General features: G+C 53.1%; 1 protein-coding gene and 1 non-coding gene across 9 annotated transcripts in view; both read right to left on the bottom strand.

Annotated features, from left to right (window-relative positions):
- Positions 1–2737: 2737 nt before the first annotated feature.
- Positions 2738–20711, bottom strand: part of TNPO2 (transportin 2) — a 29862-nt gene continuing 11888 nt past the window's right edge. For 4 of the 8 annotated variants that reach the window (XM_026456905.2, XM_023188796.3, XM_023188794.1 and 1 more), the window contains 21 exons: positions 18854–18960; positions 18627–18760; positions 18465–18546; positions 18269–18391; positions 18043–18161; positions 14854–14914; positions 14597–14762; positions 14239–14391; positions 10184–10409; positions 9810–9981; positions 9302–9388; positions 9112–9219; positions 8858–9016; positions 7334–7421; positions 7049–7147; positions 6421–6516; positions 5621–5726; positions 5302–5401; positions 5148–5222; positions 4881–5008; positions 2738–4798 (listed from right to left, as the gene is read on the bottom strand). In XM_026456905.2, coding sequence (XP_026312690.1) covers positions 4901–5008; positions 5148–5222; positions 5302–5401; positions 5621–5726; positions 6421–6516; positions 7049–7147; positions 7334–7421; positions 8858–9016; positions 9112–9219; positions 9302–9388; positions 9810–9981; positions 10184–10409; positions 14239–14391; positions 14597–14762; positions 14854–14914; positions 18043–18161; positions 18269–18391; positions 18465–18546; positions 18627–18760; positions 18854–18960 — 2369 coding nt within the window. In that variant the 3' untranslated portion in view covers positions 2738–4798; positions 4881–4900. Of the gene's footprint in view, positions 4799–4880; positions 5009–5147; positions 5223–5301; positions 5402–5620; positions 5727–6420; positions 6517–7048; positions 7148–7333; positions 7422–8857; positions 9017–9111; positions 9220–9301; positions 9389–9624; positions 9724–9809; positions 9982–10183; positions 10410–14238; positions 14392–14596; positions 14763–14853; positions 14915–18042; positions 18162–18268; positions 18392–18464; positions 18547–18626; positions 18761–18853; positions 18961–20711 lie in introns of those variants that run through there. The other 4 variants (XM_023188799.1, XM_023188798.2, XM_026456906.1 and 1 more) reach the window with 3 other exon arrangements.
- LOC111523896 lies at positions 10063–10132 on the bottom strand. Its single transcript, XR_002725627.1, has one exon. It is a non-coding gene; the product is annotated as a small nucleolar RNA SNORD41 (small nucleolar RNA).

The following is a 20711-nucleotide window of genomic DNA, read 5'->3' as shown; positions in this document are numbered from 1 at the left end:
CAGCCAGAAATATGCAGTTACACTGCAGAGGCCTCAGTGAAGTGACTTTTTTTTTTTTTTTCCAGAACTACCTCTCCAGACCCCATTCCCCAACCCAACCTTGGAGGACAGCAGTGCAGTCCTCCAGGTGGAGTGCTTGGCTCATTGCAACCTCCGCCTCCTGGGCACAAGTGATCCTCCGCCTCAGCCCCCCAAGTAAATGGGTCTACAGGAACGCACCACCACACCCGGCTAATCTTTGTATACTTTTGTAAAGACAGGGTTTCACTACGTTGTCCAGGCTGGTCTCCAACTCCTGAGCTCAAATCATCCGCCCCCTACTCGGTCTTCCAAAGTACCAGGATTACAGGCATGAACCACCGCACCTAGTGGAAAATTACTTTTCTTTTTTTTGAGAAGGAGTCTCACTCTGTCGCCCAGGCTGGAGTGCAGTGGCACGATCTCGGCTCACCGCAACCTCTGCCTTCCGAGTTCAAGCGATTCTCCTGCCCCTCAGCCTGCCGAGTAGCTGGGACTACAGGCGTGTACCACAACACGGAACTAATCTTTACGCTTTTTTTTTGTCTTCTTCCTTTTTGTGGAGAACGGGGGTCTCGCTATATTGCCCAGGCAGGTCTCGAACTCCTGGGTTCAAGCTGTCCTCCCGCCTCTGCCTCCCTCAGAGCTGGGATTACAGGCTTGAGCCACCGCACCTGGCCGAACTAATTTTTGTATTTTTAGCAGGGACGGGTTTCACCGTATTAGCCAGGATGCTCTCAATCTCCTGACCTCGTGATCCGCCCGCGTGGGTCTGGCAACGTGCTGAGATTACAGGCGTGAGCCACTGCGCCCGGCAGAAAGTTACTTTTAACAGTAACATCACTTTTTTTCTTTTTAAGACAAAGTCTCACACTGTCGCTGTGGCTGGTGTGCAGTGGAACAATCTCGGCTGGCTGCAACCCCGCCTCCCAGGTTCAAGCGATTCTCCTGCCTCAGCCTCCCAAGTACCTGGGATTACAGGTGCCCGCTACCACACCCGGCTAATTTTTGTATTTTTTAGTAGAGACGGGGTTTCACCATGTTGGCCAGGCTGGTCTCGAACTCCTGACCTCGTGATCCGCCCGCCTCAGCCTCCCGGTGTTGGTATTCCACCGCGCCCAGCCTAACATCACACTTGTTAAAACAGCTGACCACACTTTTTAAAACAGCCTGTTGGCTGGGAGCGGTGGCTCATGACTGTAATCCCACCACTTCAAGAGGCCAAGGTGGGTGAATCACCTGAGGTCAGGAGGTCAAGACCATCCTAGCCAACATGGTGAAACTCCATCTCTACTAAACTTACAAAGAATTGGCCGGGCGTGGTGGCAGGCATCTGTAATCTCAGCTGCTCAAGAGGCTGAGGCAGGAGAAAAACAAACAAAAAAAACCCGCATGTCTTTATTTACTGAAAGGCTCTTTTGAGTCAGGAAGCTAACCAATCCACATAGATCATCTGAGCAGTCCCTGCTGTTTCCTCTACTTGACACTCTTCTCTACATGGCTCTGTTCAAACATCATCTCAGTGTGGCCTTTCCAGGTCACCCTACATAAGATTTTAACCGTTTCCCCCATCATTCTCTGCCTTTCTGTTTTTCTCTATAGGATTTAGCACAGTTCCATTTTTTTTTTTTTTTTTTTTTTTTGAGACGGAGTCTCGCTCTGTCGCCCAGGCTGAAGTGCAGTGGTGCGATCCCGGCTCACTGCAAGCTCCGCCTCCCGGGTTTACGCCATTCTCCTGCCTCAGCCTCCAGAGTAGCTGGGACTACAGGCGCCCACCACCACGCCCGGCTAATTTTTTTGTATTTTTTAGTAGAGACGGAGTTTCACCATGTTAGCCAGGATGGTCTCGATCTCCTGACCTAGTGATCAGCCCGCCTCGGCCTCCCAAAGTGCTGGGATTACAGGCGTGAGCCACCGCGTCCGACCAGTTCCACTTTTTATAGTCTGTCCTCTCACTAGAATGCAGGCCTTATTTGTTGAATATTGGATGTGTGTCAGTATTTTTTAATTTTCTAACGTTGATCTTTGGGCCACACCAAGGTTGCAGTAAGATTTTATTCTGGCTGGGGGCGGTGGCCCACATCTGTAATCCCAGCACTTTGGGAGGCTAAAGCAGGTGAGTAGCTTGAGCCCAGGAGTTCAAGACCAGCCTTGGCAACATAGCAAAAACCTACTCTACAAAAAATACAAAAATTAGCCAGCATGGTGGCATGCGCCTGTGGTCCCAGCTACTTGAGTGGCTGAGGTGGGAGGATTGCTTGAGCCACTGCACTCCAGCCTGGGTGACAGAGCAAGACCCGGTCTCAAAAAAAAAATTTTAAAGATTGTGGTTTTTGTTTTCCCACAGCTGGAACTACTTCTCATTTGCCTGAGTAATTGTAACTAATATTAATAAATTTCCCTCAGGCCTGGGGTGGGCTGAGCCTTGTACGAAAACCTTGACCCAGGGTTAGCTGATGATAAGAGTGCGGCAAGGCCTCACCCCTTACCACTCAGTTTAGAGTACGGCAGAGGGGCGTCTTGATCCTGGGCTGTGATACTAATGGCTCACCCTTAGTGAGTTGAGGTCCCAGAGAATGAGCTGCACATTTCATATATGTTATGAATTTAATCTTCCATCTTTCACATTCATCTATCTTCCCACTCTCAAGTATCCCGGGTGCCCCCCACATTTCTTTACTACCAAAGCCAAGGACACAGGAAGCCACAGACTAAGGAGTTCACAAGAAACTGATCTTTACTCAACAAAGTTCTACACAAGTGGAATCTCACGCCACCTCGGCGCCAATCCCCAGCACAGCACAGTAACAAATGGACAGACCCGGGAGCCCGCAGGGGGAAGAGGGTGAAGAGGGGAAGAGGGAAAGAGGGACTGTGGCTCAAGGCCAGTCTGGGTCCACAGCCCTGGTTAGGGGAGAAGGTTGAGAAGCTGAAACTTCATTGTGCAAAAAATAACCAAAAATAAATTAAAAAATTAAATAGTTTTTTTTAAAAAAAAAAAAAAAAAAGGAAAACGAGAAGAACCAGGCTCCCCTTCCCTGAAGGTGTTTGTATCCCCCCATCTTGAGTAGTGAGGGGTTACCAATCCCATCAGACAGCCCATCCATCCACACACCCCAAGACCCAGCAGAGGATGCTCCAAAGAACTAGAATTACCAGAAAATTAAAGGTATTTTTAAAACTTTTTTTTTTTTTTTTTTTTTTAAACAAATGGCCAAATGGCTTCCAGAGACCTGCTCGAGTTTCATGGGGTGGGCGGGCAGGGACATCCAGCTAATTTATGGAATGTGTACTGAGTGCCCCTTGGAATAGAGGCAGGGCCTGACCCTGACTCTGGAAAGACACAGGGCTAGGATGGAGGGTCTGGGGCCCAGGAGGAATGGATGGAGCAGGCCCCAGGATGCGAGACTCCAGTCAAACTCCAAAACACAAGGGGCTTCCCAAAGAAGTAAAAAGCAAGGAAGGAAAAAAAAGGGAAAAAATGCTAAGGGGGTCTGCAGGGCCCAGTTTTCTGACCAACTGGGAAATAACTACACCCCCACCCTCTCTAGGGGAGCCCCTGCCACCCTGACCGTGTCCCCAGACTATTCCGGAAGGTTCTCTAGAATTGCTGACCCAGTCTAGTAGATCTCTGGGCTCAATGGGTACTATGATGAGCAGGAAGTCCCAGGGAGATGGAGTAGGGAACAGGGGACACACCACCTTTCCCTTCCGCCAAGCCTCGGTTTTCCTTCTTGCTGGCAAAGCATAAACCTGTGTCCTCTGTCATCATCAATCAAATGCCCCTGCCCTGGCCCTTGAGTGAAAACTCGGGCCTGAAATGTGAGAAAGGGGCCTTCAGAAGCACAGAGAAACGGACTGCCCCTGAAGCTGCTTACAGAGAGATGCTAGGGGTAGGTGCCAGAAGCTCTGGCTACACCCAGCTCTCTTCAGGAAAAAGGTCCCAGCCCAGTGTCTTCAAAAGCCACTGGAGTACACAGGAAGGAGAAAGGATGACCTCTGGCCAGCCCCAGCCACTCCAGTGGTTCTCACCCTGCGAGCTAGGCTAGGACAAGGACGGAGACACACCAGCTGAGGCTGCAACAAAGCTGGCAGGGAGTGTGTGGAGCAGGTCCCAAGCATGTGCGTGCCGACAGGGCGACCCCCAAGGTCACCATCCTCCTCCCCCCGCCCCGAGATCCCGCCTGAGGCCCCCCACCCACCCAGCCCTCCCCAGTCACCGCCAATTCCGGCAAAACAGCAGAAGCTTCTTAAACTCTAGATGCAGGTTACACGGAAGGCCTTACGGGTTAACTCAGGGGTTCACTAATTCTACTGTCTCCATGCAGTCGGGGAAATGGTGGAGCGGCTGGCCCAGCCTCGCCGGTTATGGCGCCCGCACATGCGTGTGGCCACGTGTGTCCGTGTGAGTGTACGCGTCCCTACAAGGGTCCCCTTCCTGACCTGCTCCTCCCTCACCTCATCCGAAGCTGGATTCGGTCAGCTGTGTAGATTCCTCCCTCCCATGTAGCTGGCCCAAGTGGGCTGCCAGAGATGACCCTATTAGAGCCCAGGGGCCCTTGCCCACCAGAAGTCCCCCCCACCTCCCCGTTTGTAGGATGAGCATGGTGGCCCCACCCACCTGCCAGGAGGGCAAGTGGACGGACGGACGGACGGACGGGGAAGGCATCTGGATTTGAGTCCCACTCACTCCTCCCTAACCCCCCTCAACCAGGGCACAGCGACTTCTGGATGCAGTGCACTCCCCAGTAATCCCTCCGACGACAACGCAGACAGAAACCTGCAGGGGGAGGAGGAAGGTCATGGTCTGGGACCCTTTGGCCCCCAAGACAGTGCTGGCTCGCCAGCTGCGGCCTCCTCACCTGGCAGTCTCCATGATCACCTAGACCCCGTAGAAAGCCGCCAGCCTCTCCTTGAGCAGCGGCGGGAACTGCTCAGAGAACTGCTGCCAGTTATCTTCCCCAACTTGGTCTTTGAAGCCGTGGAGAATCTGTGGGGAGGGTGGTGGTGAGGGGTAGGAGGGGCAGAACAAGGGGAGTGCACCTCTTCCCCCATCCACAGGCCCCGTTGTTACCAGATGGTCTCACCCCTGCCTGCTCCCAGAACTAGATCAGGGCCCAGAGCCTCACCTTATAAAACATGTCCCGAAGGTCATCCTTCGGGCTCACCCAGGAGGCTACAGCATCGCAGAAGAAAATAAAGTCCTGAAACGTGACGGATCCCAGGTGAGGGGCCGCCCGAGCCCAGCGCCCGCGCCTGCCCTCAGAGCCCAGCTGCCCCAACCTGCACAACGCCCCCTGGGTTGACACCGATCATCATGCAGATGCCGCGGAAGGCTGAGTCCTTCTCCTCGTTGTCCCTGATGTTCCTGAGGGACGTGCACCTGTGGGAAGGTGAGCAGCTAGAAGTCAGAGGGCAGGCAGGGCATGCATCTGTGGAGGGCTGGGTCACTGGGGATCAGTGAGTGGGCCTGGGACATGCATCTGTGGGGGTGGGCAGGGCAGGGAGTCAGTAGGCAGATGGGGCTGGAAGTGCACAGGCGAGGGAGGGAATTGGGCCCGTCCCGCCCACCACATAGCAGGCTTGACACGTGGACACACACCAAGGCCGGATGAACTGCTGCAGCATGGGTGCCACCTCCTGGGGGCACACATAGCCCAAGCGGCCGATGGTGATGGCTGGAATGGCAGAGGGACTCGTCAGACGACCTGCAACCCCGAGCGGCCCCGGGACGGTACGTGGCGGGGCCTCTGGCACGAGGCACCAAGCCCCGCCCCATGAGCCCCAAGGGAATGGTTATTGCAACCACCCTGGTCCCCCAAGCTTGGCCCAGCCAGGGGTCCTCCCCATCACACCTGAGTCTCTTCCCAGGTCTCTCTGCATCTATCTTTCTTTCTTTCCTTTCCCTTTCCTTTTCTTTCTTTCTTTTTTGTTTGTTTTTGGGTGTTGTTTTGTTTTGTTTTTGAGATGCAGTCTTGCTCTGTTGCCCAGGCTGGAGTGCAGTGGCATGATCTTGGCTTACTACAACCTCCATCTCCCAGGTTCAAGCGATTCACCTGCCTCAGCCTCCTGAGTAGCTGGAATTGCAGGCACGCGCCACCACCCCCGGTTAATTTTTGTATTTTTTAATAGAGATGGGGTTTCACCATGTTGGCCAGGCTGGTCTTGAACTCCTGACCTCAGGTGATCTGCCTCCCAAAGTGCTGAGATTACAGGTGTGAGCCACTGCATCCAGCCTGAGGCTGCATCTTTCTCGGGGCTTCTCACAGTGCCTCCTTCCAGTTACTTCCAGACACCCTCTTTGGTTCCTTGACAAGGCCCTTTCTGATGCCCCTCCCAGCCCAGAACCCCACCTCCAGAAGACGGGCAGGGGTGCAGGCAGCAGCGGGGCCGGGTGCCCACCTGTGTTTTCCAGCAGTGTCTTGGGTGTGTTGGGTCGGTTAATGATCTCCACCAGGTTGTTGAGGACCATCTGCACATAAGGCTGCATCTCTGCCCCTGGGGGAGCACCCAATCAGAGCCCTGCACAGCCCCCTTCACCCACAGGGGGCCTCGGGGCTGCCCCCGTCACTCACTCACCCCAGTTCTAACCAGAGACTGGCCAACCACTACCAGTGAGGAAACAAAAGACCTTCTCCGGCTAATCCCCACCCAGAATCCCTGGTCAACAGGGACAGACCCACACGCTCCAAACATCAGAGGTTTCTCTGGAGTCGCTAAGGTGAGACTGCTGCCCAAGTCAAAGGAAAAGCAGCCAAAGTCACCCAATCAATTCAAGGGAGGGCCAAAGTCACCCAATCAATCCGAGTGAGTCTTTTAGCCAACTACACAAAACGGTCCAATCAGAACAGCCCTCCTATCCCTTCTCTTTGGCGAAGCCAATCACAAATGACCTTTCTGCTTGGCTCCACCCATGATGATCCCCCAGAGACTTCCCATGACGGAAGCTGTCAGTCAGAGCTAGGCTCCCGCCCCCAGGTTGAGAACAGGCTAATGGGGAGGGGCCTGTTGCCACTTGCAGGGCACTCACCCATCTGCATGCAGATTTCACCAATGGCCCAGGTGGCGTTGTTGCAGACCGAGATGAACTCTGGGTTCAGGTTGGTTCCCAGAATGGGCATGAACTCGGCTGGTGGGGAGAAACAGGAGTGCTGAGCAGGAGGGCCAGCTGGGGTAAGCTGCAGACCTAGTCCAGCAGGCCCCATCAGACAGTACGAATACATCCCAATGTGGTCACAGTCATCCCTGGGTATTGCTCTCCATCACTTGAGGCCGGGGCTGGGGTCATGGGTTAGGGACAAGGCGAGTGTCGTACCAATACAGGGCTTGACATGGATGAAGCAGGCTTTGGTGAGGTCTCCCAGGAGGGCAAAGGAGCTCTGCCGGACCTCAGGCATCGAGTCCTGGGGATTCAAGAAATAACAGTGTGGCTAGGCTCCCCTCCTCCTAACCACGAGAGCTGAGGGGGCACAGTCCCTGGTGCATGTCCAGCCTCTGCCACTTTCCAGTTCTAGGGCTCACAGCTGTTCCTTAACCTCCCTAGCCTCCGGTCCACATCTGCAAATGGGAGATGGCAATGCCCCAACGGTCATCCCTCAGTGTCCGTGGGGGATTCTTTCCCAGGTCCCTGCAGCTATCAAAAATCCACGAATGTGCAAGTCCTTGATATAAAGTGGCATAGTGTTAGGGCTGGGCGCAGTGGCTCATGCCTATAATCTCCAGCGCTTTGGGAGGCCGAGGAAGGCAGATCACTTGAGGTCAGGAGTTTGAGACCAGCCTGGCCAACATGGCAAAACCCTGTCTTTACTAAAAATACAAAAAAGTTAGCCAGGCATGGTGGGACATGCCTGTAGTCCCAGTTTCTTGAGAGGCTGAGGCAGGAGAACTGCTTGAACCCGGGAGGTGAAGGTTGCAGTGAGCTGAGAACGCACCATTGCACTCTGGCCTGGGTGACAGAGTGAGACTCTGTCTCAAAAAAAAGGTAGGGGGCGGGCGGGGGTCATATTGTTTGCATATGCACCTATGCACGTTCTCCTGTACACTTAGTATCATCTCTAAATCACTTATATCTAATACAATGTCAACAGTATGGGAATAGTTGTTATACTGTGTTGTTTAGGGAATAGTAACAAGAACAAACGTCTGTATGTGTTCAGTACAGATATAATTTTTCCTCTGAGTTTTTTTCAATCTGAGGTTGCTTGAATCTTGGGATGTAGAACCCACAGATATGGAGAGCCAACTGTGCCGTGGCAGGGACTTGGGCTTTCATGTTTTCTATCTTTTTTTGTTTTTTAAAGAGACAGAGGCTCACTCTATTGTCCAGTCTTGAGTGCAGTGGCATGATCTCAGCTCACTGCAACCTCTGCCTCCTGGGTTCAAGCAATTCTCCTGCCTCAGCCTCCCAAGTAGCTGGGATTAGAGGCACCCGCCACCACGCCTGGCTAATTTTTGTATGTTTAGTAGAGACAGGATTTCACCATGTTGGCCAGGCTAGTCTCAAACTCCTGACCTCAAGTGATTCACCTGCCATGGTCTCCCAAAGTGCTGGATTACAGGCGTGAGCGCCTGGCCTCATATTTTCTATTTCCAATACTGTTTGCTTTTAAAAATTTTTTTTTTTTAATTTTAGAACTGGGGTCTCACTATGTTGCCCAGGCTGGTCTCAAACACCTGGGCTCAAGCCATCCTCCTGCCTCAGCCTCCAGGATTACTGTTTAAAATAATTAGAACAGCCCCTTTTCCCTGATTTTCTTTGAGAACAACCCCTTTTCCCTGATTTTCCAGGGGCAGCCCATGCAGGCTGCTGGGTGTCATCACTGTCCAGGTCCCCACCCACCTGCATGCACTGGAACAGCAATGTCATGATGTTGCTGCGGGCCACCAGCTGCTCCACGTGACCACCCAGGCCCTCAGCCAGGCCGCTGAGCAGATCCAGCGCTACGATCATGAAGTCCTTGTCGGGAGCCTCATACTGCTCAGGGTGCTGGGTGTACATCTAGACACAGATGGGGACAGGGGCAAGGGTGAGTGGAGAGCAGGCCCGAGGCAGGCCAATGCAGAAGCATAGGTGACGGGCGTGGGGGTGCTCACCATGGCCTGAGCCAGCGTCTTCTGCACCAGGGTGACACAGCGCTGGTAGACGGGCTCACAGTAAGGCAGGAAGCCACTCTGCAGGGCGGTGGCCACTGATGACAGACACTGGCAGGGAGGAAAGCAGATGGGGAGAACTCAGGCGGGGAGGGCGGGATGGGCTTCGGGAGAGGGGCAGGAGCCCACTCACCTCCAGCAGGGGGAAGAGGTCCTTGTCTTCGTCCTTGAGCTCATTCCACTTCTGGATCAGTGGGGGCATCAACTTCTGGATGTATTCCTGGAGAGGGAGCACGAAATTGGCGCTCCCTGGGTCGGGGTGGCTGACTGTGACTCAGGCACCTGTTGCCCGAGTGATGAGACCTGAGCGCCTTGCTCATGGAATCCTGAAAGGCCTGCCATCTGGCCAGACCTCAAGGCCTTCATTCTTCTCACCTGTCCAAGCACTGTCCTCCCCACCTCACCCCCCTGGGAGCCTGGGTCACCGCCTCCTGGTTCCCGAAGCACAGCACTTACCACGCTGTCTCATAACTGTCTTTCTCCCCCACTAGACTGGGAGCAGGGCGAGGGCGGGGCCGGGTCTGTCTGTCTGCCTGTCGAGGTATGGCCACGTCCCTGGCGTGCAACACGGGGTTGCCACCAGGTCACTGGATGCCCAGGGGCACAGGGATCGGGAGGCAGGAGCCGCTCTGGGGTCTCACCGGCTGGTTGAGGTGGTGGCCTACAGAGTCGGCCAGGGTGCCAATGGCATCGTAGAGGATGAGCAGGTTCTTGTGCTGGTATTTCCCAAAGGCAAAGACGAGTGTGTCCAGGATGTAGCTGAGGTAGGGCACCAGCTCCGTGCAGGCCTCTTCCTCCAGGGTGGCGAAAGCACTAGCAGAAGGGAGGATGAGGCGGGGGCTCAGGGGACTATGGCAGATAGCACTGGGCCATGGGCAGTGGGGGAGGGCAACTCAGGATCAGCCAGTACAAATACGAGAGAAATCAGTGACACATCAATAGTCACAGGTGTCATCACTTCCCAGAGGGCGGCCAGGGGAGAGTGGGGGCTGTGGGATCAGGGGTCCAGGGTCACCTGCAGGCCGCCTCCTGCACCCTCTTGTTGCCATCCAGGATGCGCTTGAGCAGCTCTGTCATCAGGGGCTTGAGGTGCATGTCGGGCGGCTGGCTGACCACCCAGTGGGCATAGCGACTCAGCGTCCAGCAGGCGATGGAGCGGACCAAGGCCTTCTTATCCGACAGGCACTGGATCAGGTGTGGGATCAGCTCGGGCAGGTAGGGCACCATGCCCTGCATGCAGCCTACAAGGAACCAGGAGGGGGCAGTTTGACTGGGCCCCAGGAGCAAGCTAGGCCCAGCCACACCTACCCTATGGAGAGAAAGAGTCAGCCGCACACAACATATAGGGAAACTGAGGCTTAGAGGTGAAATCAGTGACCCAGAATCATTTCACAGAGCCAGGGAAAGGCAGGTGCAGGAGGGGAAACAGCAGAAGCCTCTCATCCCAAAGCCCCAGGTTATCTTTATTTTTTTTTGAGGCAGAGTCTCACTCTGTCGCCCAGGCTGGAGTGCAGTGGTACGATCTTGACTCACCGCAACCTTCACCTCATGGTTCAAACAATTCTCCTGCCTCAGCCTCCCGAGTAGCTGGGATTACAGTCCCCTGCCACCATGCCTGGGGAACTTTTTGTATTTTTAGTAGAGACGGGGTTTTACCATGTTGACCGGGATGGTCTCAGTCTCCTGACCTCATGATCCACCCGCTTTGGCCTTCCAAAGTGCTGGGATTACAGGCGTGAGCCACCAAGCCCAGCCAAAGAGCCCCGTGTTAGTTTATCTGGTCATGCATTAATTCAAAATTGGCTCCCTTACATAGTGAGTGGGGTTTTATGGGGCAGCAGTGACCCAAATGGAATAAAAGCACTTTGCATTTGAAACAGTTCTTAAGATGTTTGTGATTTTTTTTTTTTTTTTGAGACGGAGTCTTGCTCTGTCGCCCAGGCTAGAGTGCAATGGCGTGATCTCGGCTCACTGCAGCCTCTGCCTCCCAAGTTATTTTCCTGCCTCAGACTCCCAAGTAGCTGGGATTACAGGCACCTGCCACCATATCCAGGTAATTTTTATATTTTTAGTAGAGACAGTTTAGTAGAGGGGTTTCACCTGTTGGCCAGACTGGTCTCAAAATCCTGACCTCACATGATCCCCCGGCCTCAGCCTCCCAGAGTGCTGTGATTATAGGTGCCCGGTCGTTTGTGATTTTTCTATTTCATGTTATTTTTGTTTAACTTTTTAATTTTTTTTTTTTTTTTGAGACAGAGTCTTGCTCTGTTGCCCAAGCTGAAGTATAGTTGCACAATCTCAGCTCACTGCAACCTCTGCCTCCCTCGTTCAAGCAATTCTCCTGCCTCAACCTCCCAAGTAGCTGGGACTACAGGCGCCGGCCACCATGCGTAGCTAATTTTTCGTATTAGTATAGACGGGGTTTCACCGTGTTAGCCAGGCTGGTCTCAAACTCCTGACCTTAGTTGATTCACCCACCTTGGCCTCCCAAAGTGCTGAGATTACAAGCGTGAGCCACTGCCCAGCCCTTTTAAAAAATGTTTTGTTTTATTTGACATAGAGTCTCGCTGTGTGCCCCAGGGAGGAGTGCAGTGGTGTGATCTCCGCTCACTGCAACCTCTGCCTCCCAGGTTCAAGTGATTCTCGTGCCTCAGCCTCCCAATAGCTAGGACTACAGGTATGTGCCACCATGCCTGGCTAATTTTTGTATTTTTAGTAGAGATGGGGTTTTACCATGTTGGTCATGCTGGTCTTGAAACCCTGACATCAGGTGATCCACCCACCTTGGCCTCCCAGAGTGCCGGGAATACAGGCTTGAGCCACTACCCCCAGCCATTTCTTTCTTTTTTTTTTTTTTTTAAAGATCACAAACACTGCTCTTTTATTTAAAGAGAACAAAGATAATAGACATCCCCCAATAATCTAAGACACAACATCTATGTTTACCAGTTTGAGCTCAACTCCTATAGATCTTTTTACCATAAACATGTAATACAGGCTGGATGCAGTGGCTCACGCCTATAATCCCAGCACTCTGGGAAGCTGAGGTGGACGGATCACCTGAGATCAGGAGTTCGAAACCAGCTTGGTCAACATGGTGAAAGAAACCCCATCTTGTTAAAACTACAAAAAAATCAGCCGGGCATGGTGGTGGACACCTATAATTCCAACTACTCGGGAGGCTGAGGCAGGAGAATCTCTTGAACCCGGGAGGTGGAGGCTGCAATGAGCCAAGACTGCGCCATTGCACTCCAGCCTGGACAGTAAGAGTGAAACTCTGTCTCAAAAAAAAAAAAAAACAGAAATTAGCCAGGCTTGGTAGAGGATTCCTGTAATCCCAAGCTACTCTGGAGGCTGTGGCAGGAGAACTGCTTGAACCCAGGAGCTCATGCAACACAAGGTCAGGAGTTCGATACCAGAGTGTTGTTGCAGTGAGCTGAGATCATGCCACTGCACTCCAGCCTGGGCGATAAGAGCGAGACTCTGTCTCAAAAAAAGAAAAAAAAAGAGGCCAGGCACAGTGGCTGGCTGGGCAAGGTGGTTCACACCTGTAATCCCAGCACTTTGGGAGGCCAAGGCAGGTAGATCATGAGGTCAGGAGATCGAGACCATCCTGGCCAAGGTGGTGAAACCCTGTCTCTACTAAAAATATAAAAAAATTAGCTGGGCATGGTGGCATGCACCTGTAGTCCCAGCTACTCGGGAGGCTGAGGCAGGAGAATCGCTTGAACCTGGGAGGCAGCGGTTGCAGTAAGCTGAGACCACGCCACTGAACCCCAGCCTGGCGAGAGAGCAAGACTCAGTCTCAAAAAAATAGATAGTTAACACAGCTTATGTAATCTATTAACATATACAAGCATATTGCGTGACATATTATATACCCTATTAACATGAGATATCAGATACATTAAACACATAATACATGTCGAAACATTTCCTTAGACAAATTTTTTTTTGAAGACAGGGTCTCACTCTGTTCCCCATGCCGGAATGCAGTGGCGCAATCATGGCTCACTGCAGGCTTGATCTCTCACCTCAGCCTCCCAATTGGTTGGGACTACAGGAACTTACCACCACACTGGCTAATTTTATCAGGTTTTTTATGGTTTTTTTTGGTAGATATGAGGTCTCACTATATTGCCCAGGCTGGTCTTGAACACCTGGGCTCAAACGATCTGCCTGCCTCAGCCTCCCAAAGTTCTAGGATTACAGACATAAGCCACCACACCTGGCCTTTTTAAAAACATTTTTGTAGAAAGAAGGTCTCCCTATGTTGCCCAGGCTGGTCTCACACTCTTGGGCTAAAGCAATTGTCCTGCTTCAGCCTCCTGAGTAGCTGGGATTACAGGCGTGCACCACAGTAACTAGACAAATTTTAAACAAATGATGAAAGCTTACAAGGTTGAGGGTTTTTGCTGCCATGCCTGAAATATCTGGCACAGGTCTGGATGCTAAGGCAATGGCATATCATGCCTCCAACGGACTCACAAAGCCCTCCTGTAACAAGTTTTATGTCCCATCGGGACCATGGGAGCCTGAAAACCCCACCGATTACAGGACACCAGGCTGAATTTGATGGACACCACCTACCACGGTTTACTACTGACTCTAGCAGGCCAGCCTGGCAGTCAGGAACAGGTTTAAGGCCCAGACGCACCCTGGGTGACTGTAAAGAACTGGCATCAATCTTTCTGTACCTCAGTTTCCCCATCTTTGAAACTGGGATCCGGCACCCACCTCATCAGGTGGTGATGAGGGCCAAGGATGTTTGTCTATGTAAGTGCACGGGGCAAGCATGCAGCTGTGCCTGCTGTTATTATCGCTGTTGCTGTAATTATGCTTACAACATGAAAGAACTGCCTGCCTCTGAGAATGAACAAGAGGCCTTGCATTGTGGGGTTCCAGGGGTTCCTTTCAGGCCCAAAACCAAGGGGAGAATTGAGATCTCAGAGCTGTTTGGAGTGGGGTGAGTAGGCCTCCAGAGAGAACTGAGCCTTTGATGTGGCCAGTAATGTGGGCCAGCCCTACAGTCTCATGCCAGCACGGGGCTCAGAGATTAGGTGCACTCACCCTCGGCAATGGCTCCCAGCACCAGGATGCCCGACTCCTTGACCACCCACTCGGGGTGGAAGAGGAGACCTTTGAGTAGCGGGAGTAGGTGGGGCAGCAGTTCCTCCCGAAAGACATTGGCGAGGACGTCCAGTGCCGCCGCTGAGCACTTCCCTGGGGAAGGGGAGACAACGGGAAGGCTCAGGGCGGCCCCTCAGGCAGGTGGTCGACCTCCTTGACTCCAATCCCAGGATCAGAAATCATGATCAGAATCTTCACGATCAGCTTCTAATCAGCTTCTGCCTCAGCTTCCAGTCACCTCCCAAGAGGGAGTCCTGGGCTTGCCACCCCACCCCCACCCCCAGGTAGGGGCACACACTCAAATTCCAGTCGGAGAGAGCATCATCATCGTCGTCATCCTCCGCGTCCTCGGAGCCATCGGGCCGCTCAGCCTCGTGGGGCAGTGTCACCGTGCGTGACTTGTGGAAGCGTGGCTTGATGTCCTGCTCACTGTCAGGGACGGCCTCGTCCTCCTCCACATCCCCCTGGGGGACAGGCAGACTGTTAAGTACTTTGGGGACCACAGCCACGACACCCATGACCATACCCACCCATGCTGGGTGGGCCCTGCCTGACCTTGAGCAGGATGATGTCAATTTCCGAGTACTTCATCCCATTCACCAAGATGGGGATCAACCTGCACAGAGAGGGGCTGTTTATGGGGATGCAGGGGCCATGGCAAAAGTTGGGGGGAGACACAGCTTGGGGAGGAGGCAAACAGGTGCCAACAGGGTGACCAGCCCACCAATCAGCCACAGAGCAGACCCTGCAGAGCATGATGATACTGCTAGGTGCACATCGATCCATTTCCCTCTGGGGAATTATCAGAACCTAGTCTCTGTCTCCATGATTAAGATATAAATGATGCCACTCCCGCCTCCACAGAAAGGCTTTTTTTTTTTTTTTTTTTAAGAAGTAGGGTCTAGGCCGGGCACGGTGGCTCAAGCCTGTAATCCCAGCACTTCGGGAGGCCGAGACGGGTGGATCACGAGGTCAGGAGATCGAGACCATCCTGGCTAACACGGTGAAACCCCGTCTCTACTAAAAAAATACAAAAAACTAGGCGGGCGAGGTGGTGGGCGCCTGTAGTCCCAGCTACTCGGGAGGCTGAGGCAGGAGAATGGTGTAAACCCGAGAGGCGGAGCTTGCAGTGAGCTGAGATCCGGCCACTGCGCTCCAGCCTGGACGACAGAGCGAGACTCCATCTCAAAAAAAAAAAAGAAGTAGGGTCTAATCCTATCACCCAGGCTGGAGTACACTGGTGCAATCACAGCTCACCACAGCCTCACACTCCTGGGTTCATGCAATCCTCCTGCCTCAGCCTCCCAAAGTGCTAGGATTAGAGCGTGAGCCATGGCACTCAGCCTGCAGGAAAGCTCTTGACCCTGGCCTGGCCACTCAGTGAATTACAGACCCCTGAATACACTGAAAATCTTGGTGTGGTGCCCAGCCCCTAGCACAACATTAAGGCAGGGACGTGCACTCCTATTCCTGGCCACCTTCCTGAGACAGGGCAGAGACTAGCCAGGGTAGGGGAGCAAACAGACTAGGCAGCCAGCCCTCAGCTGCAGTCCAGAGTTGGAAGTGACAGAGCCTTTATCACCTGCTGATCTAGGTCTCATCACTCCCCAGGAGCCGTCCGCCCAGCCCTAGACTGCTATCAATAATAATTTGGGGCCGGGCATGGGGGCTCACACCTGTCATTTTAGCACTTTGTGAGACCAATGCAGGAGGATTGCCTGAGACCATAAGTTTGAGACCAATCTGGGCAATATAGTGAGACCTCACCTTTAATGAATGATAAATAAAAATACAAAAATACGCTGGGCGCAGTGACTCACACCTGTAATCCTAGCACTTTGGGAGGCCCAAGTGGGCAGAACACAAGGTCAGGAGTTCGAGACCAGCCTGGCCAACATAGTGAAAACCTGTCTCTACTAAAAATAAAAAAAATTGGCCTGGCACAGTGACTAACACCTGTAATCCCAGCACTTTGGGAGGCTGAGGCGGGCAGATCACAAACTCAGGAGTTTGAGAACAGCCTGACCAACATGGTGAAACCCCGTCTCTACTAAAAATACAAAAATTAGCTGAGCATGGTGGGAAGCACCTGTAATCCCAGCTACTCAGGAGGCTGAGGCAGGAGAATCGCTTGAACCATCCTGGCTAACACGGTGAAACCCCGTCTCTACTAAAAATACAAAAAATCAGCTGGGCTTGGTGGCACACGCCTGTCGTCTCAGCTACTCCGGAGGCAGGAGAATCCGGGGAGATGAAGGTCGCAGTGAGCCACGCCACTACACCCCAGCCTGGGAGACAGAGTGAGACTCTGTGTTTTTAAATAAATAAATAAATAAATAAATAAGGCCAGGCGCAGTGGTTCACGACTGTAATCCCAGCACTTTGGGAGGCCGAGGCAGGCGGATCACGAGCTCAGGAGTTCAAGACCAGTCTGACCAATATGGTGAAACCCCATCTCTACTAAAAATACAAAAATTAGCTGAGCATGGTGGCAGGCACCTGTAATCCCAGCTACTCAAGAGGCTGAGGCAGGAGAATCGCTTGAACCTGGGAGGCGGAGGTTGCAGTGAGCCGAGATTGTGCCACTGCACTCCAGCCTGGGCAGCAGAGTGAGACTTCATCTCAAAAACAAAAATTAAAAAATAGTAATAACAATGACTTGGGGGCTGGGTGCAGTGGCTCGTGCCTGTAATCTCAAAAAAAAAAACTTTAGGAGGTGAGACAGGATTGTTTGAGGCCAGGGGTTCGAGACCAGCCTGGGCAACTTAACAAGACCTCATCTCTACTAAAACTTAGAAAAGATTAGCTGGGTGTGGTGGGATATGCCTGTAATCCCAGCTACTTGGGAGGCTGAGGTAGGAGGATTGCTTCAGCTGGGAGGTCAAGGCTGCGGTGAGCCATAATTATGCCACTCCACTCCAGCCTGGATGACAGAGCAAAATCTTGTCTCAAAATAAAAAGGAAAAAAAAATGATTTGGAGACAGGCAAGCAATCCAAGTTTGTCAAGGAGGGTTAGTTTTAGGACTTTTGTTGGAAACACTGGTCAAAAATTTCTTTACTCGGAAGTTCCTAAGCTGCAAGGGCACAGAAGGCTACAGCACTACCCAGAGGGAAGGTTGTGCCTATGTGCCTAAGAATGAAGCCAACACAAGGGAAGCAGATCTGAGACCACATAGATGCCTTTCACATTCTTTGAGCTCCTGGATACAGCCACACCTGAAGCCTTTGTTGATTTTTTTTTTTTTTTTTTTTTGAGACGGAGTCTTGCTCTATCACCCGGGCTGGAGTGCAGTGATGTGACCTTGGCTCACTGCAACCTCAGCCTCCCGAGTTCAAGCGATTCTCCTGCCTCACCCTCCTGAGTGGCTGGGACTACAGGCGCGGGCCACCACACCCAGCTAATTTTTCATATTTTTAGTAGAAATGGCGTTTCACCATGTTAGCCAGGCTGGTCTCGATCTCCTGACCTCGTGACCTGCCTGCCTCAGCTTCCCAAAATGCTGGGATTACATGCATCGGCCGCCGTGCACGGCCATTGATTTTTCATTTCTTTCCACCTATCAGTTACCTAATTTTGAAGTCTTTAAAAAGTGGCATTCTTGCCACTTACACATAAATATACACTGAATATAAACTGACAAGGATGTGGACTGAGAGAAGCATAGCAGGTGACCAGAAGGGAAGGCAGAGGTATAGAAAGGGGTCGAAGCTGGGGTGGGACAGTAGACAGCAGCAGTACTCACTGGACCAGATGGGAGGCCAGGACTTCCTTGCAGATGGGCTGCTCGGCCAGCGTCAGCCAGAACTCACAGGCCTCAAGGGCAACGTTCTCGTCATGGTCCTGGGTCCTCTGCAGCATGTACTGTGATAGCGGGGAGAAGCTGAGGCCTGGCCTGGCTAGGGGTGGCTCCCTGACCCCTGCCACCGGCCCCTTGCCTGCCCGCCTCGGCTGGCCTCGACCATGCACACCTGGATGATGCTGTGCATGTGGGGGATGAGCCTGTCGATCCGCACTTCCAGAAGCATCACCAGGGCGCGGCACACATTCTTCCGCACCTCGGGGTCATCATCCACGGCCAGGGCAAAGAGGTGCTGCAGGGAGGAAAAGGGTCAGCTGTAGGGGCCCTTGGTCCTCACCCTGTCCACCCCCAGCCCAGCGTCCCACCTCAATGAAGGTGTCAATATTGTCCATCAGCGCCTGAGCCCGGTCCATGATGAACTGGTTCACACAGGCGATGGCGTGGGACCTGGCGGGGAGCAGACACACGGGTCACCCTGAACCTGCCCACTCCAGGCTCCCTGGAAGCCCCCAGAGAGCTGCACCCACCGGATCTTGGGACTGCAGTGCTTGAAGAACTGCAGGAACTTGGGGATCATGATGTTGAGAGGCCTGTTGAGCGCGTCACTGTCCAGAAGCTCTGATGAGTCTTCGCAGATCTTCTGCAGGGCTCCAAAGGCTCCCTGAGTGCAGAGGGGCAGAGGGACAAAGGTGGGTGGTAGGTGGTGGTCCCAGCCCCCCATACCCTCTCTGGCCATCTATGGCTTCTCGCCTACCTCACAAGTGTTGTAATCCTCCGAGTTGAGCAGGTTGCAGAGCTGGGGCAGCAGCTCGGGCCACATCTGCAGCTCACCCTTGGAAGCGATGGTGGTGATGAGAATGCCTGGGGCGGCCAGGAAAGGACGCTGCCTGAGGCCGGGCGGGGGCTGCCCAGCACCTCCCCTCCCACTGGGCACCCCCAGTGCTGCCTTTTCGTCCCCTAGCCCATGTATGCCCTCCACATCCCCCCTCTTTTAGTTGTTGTTGTGGCTTTTTTTTAAGAGATAGAGTTTGCTCTGTTGCCCAGGCTGGATTGCTGTGGCACAATCATAGTTCCCAGCAGCCTCGAACTCCTGGCCTGAAGCCATCTTCCCGCCTCAGCCTCCTCAGTTGCTGGGACTGCAGGCACATGCCACCATGTCCAACTAATTTTTAACATTTTTTGTAGAGATGGGATCTCACTATGTTGCTGAGGCTGGCCTAAAACTCGTGGCCTCAAGCAATCCTTCTGCCTCGGCCTCCAAAAGCACTGAGATTACAGGTGTGAGCCACCGCTCCTGGCCTTGACATAGGTAGAAGGGTACTCCTTGACTTAGTAAGCACCCTGAACCTTACTGTGAGTCAACTCTGTTCCAGGCCCTAAAGCACAGCACAGAGCAAAACGCAAAATCCTCACCCTTGGGAGCTGGAAGTAAGCTACGAAGTAAAGATAAATTAGCAAAAAAACTGGGAGGGGACGTGCATAGCTGGCTCATGCCTGTAATCCCAGCACTTTAGGAGACCTGGGGGGGGGTGGATCACTTGAGGTCAGGAGTTCGAGACCAGCCTGGCCAACATGGCAAAACCCCGTCTCTACTAAAAATACAAAAATTAGCTGGCTGTGGTGGGGGGCACCAGTAATCCCAGCTACTCGGGAGGCTGAGACAGGAGAATTGCTTGAACGTGGGAGGCGGAGGTTGCAGTGAGCGGAGATCACGCCACGGCACTCCAGCCTGGGACGGAGCAAGACTCCATTTCAAAAAAACAAAACAAAAACAAACAACTGGGAGGGGCCACATGGCAAGGACTAAGGGGAGAAATACAGCAGAAAAGATGGTGAGAAAGGGCTGTAGGTGAAGCTAGCAACTTTAAATTGGGTAGCCAGAGCAGGCCTCATTGAGGTGACATCTTGGTATCTGAGGCAGGAGGTGAAGGAGGCAAGGGAGGAATCATCCAGGTTTCTGGGAAAAGGGCATCTCAGGCAGAGGACTCTATGGTGTGAAGGCCTGGTGTAAGGACAGGCACGACGTGCTAACAGATAGGTAAGAAGCCACTGGGGCTGGGCAGAGAGTGGGAGGGGAGAGAGGGAAAGGAGGTAAGGGCAGAAAGGTGGCAGGGATGCTTGTACTGCCTATTAGACATCCAGGAGTCACATACAGCAGGCATCTGAGGTGCCAGGACAGTGCACGTATCTGGTGACAGAGCTGGATATGGGTTCTGTTAAGTGCAGAGATGGTTATTTACTGCCATGAGATGGCACTGTTTCCCAAGGGTGGAAACTGTCCATGAGAGAAAGGTGCTCCCTGCAGTGGGTAGGTACACAGTGAGGACTGTGGAACCTTAGCCACATCCCCTCACTCTCTGTGCCTCAGTGCTTCCAGCCCTCAGAAGAGATAAAGAAAACCAGCCTCTGCCAGGCGCAGTGGCTCACGCCTGTAATCCCAGCACTTTGGGAGGCCAAGACAGGCGGATCACGAGGTCAGGAGATCGAGACCATCCTGGCTAACACGGTGAAACCCCGTCTCTACTAAAAATACAAAAAATTAGCTGGGTGCAGTGGCGGGCACCTGTAGTCCCAGCTACTCGGGAGGTCGAGGCAGGAGAATGGCGTGAACC

This window comes from Piliocolobus tephrosceles, chromosome 21 (genome assembly GCF_002776525.5).
Source record: "Piliocolobus tephrosceles isolate RC106 chromosome 21, ASM277652v3, whole genome shotgun sequence".
NCBI classification, from domain to species: domain Eukaryota; kingdom Metazoa; phylum Chordata; class Mammalia; order Primates; family Cercopithecidae; genus Piliocolobus; species Piliocolobus tephrosceles.
The sequence above is the reverse complement of the archived record's forward strand: the minus strand, read 5'-3'. Positions and strand labels throughout refer to the sequence as shown.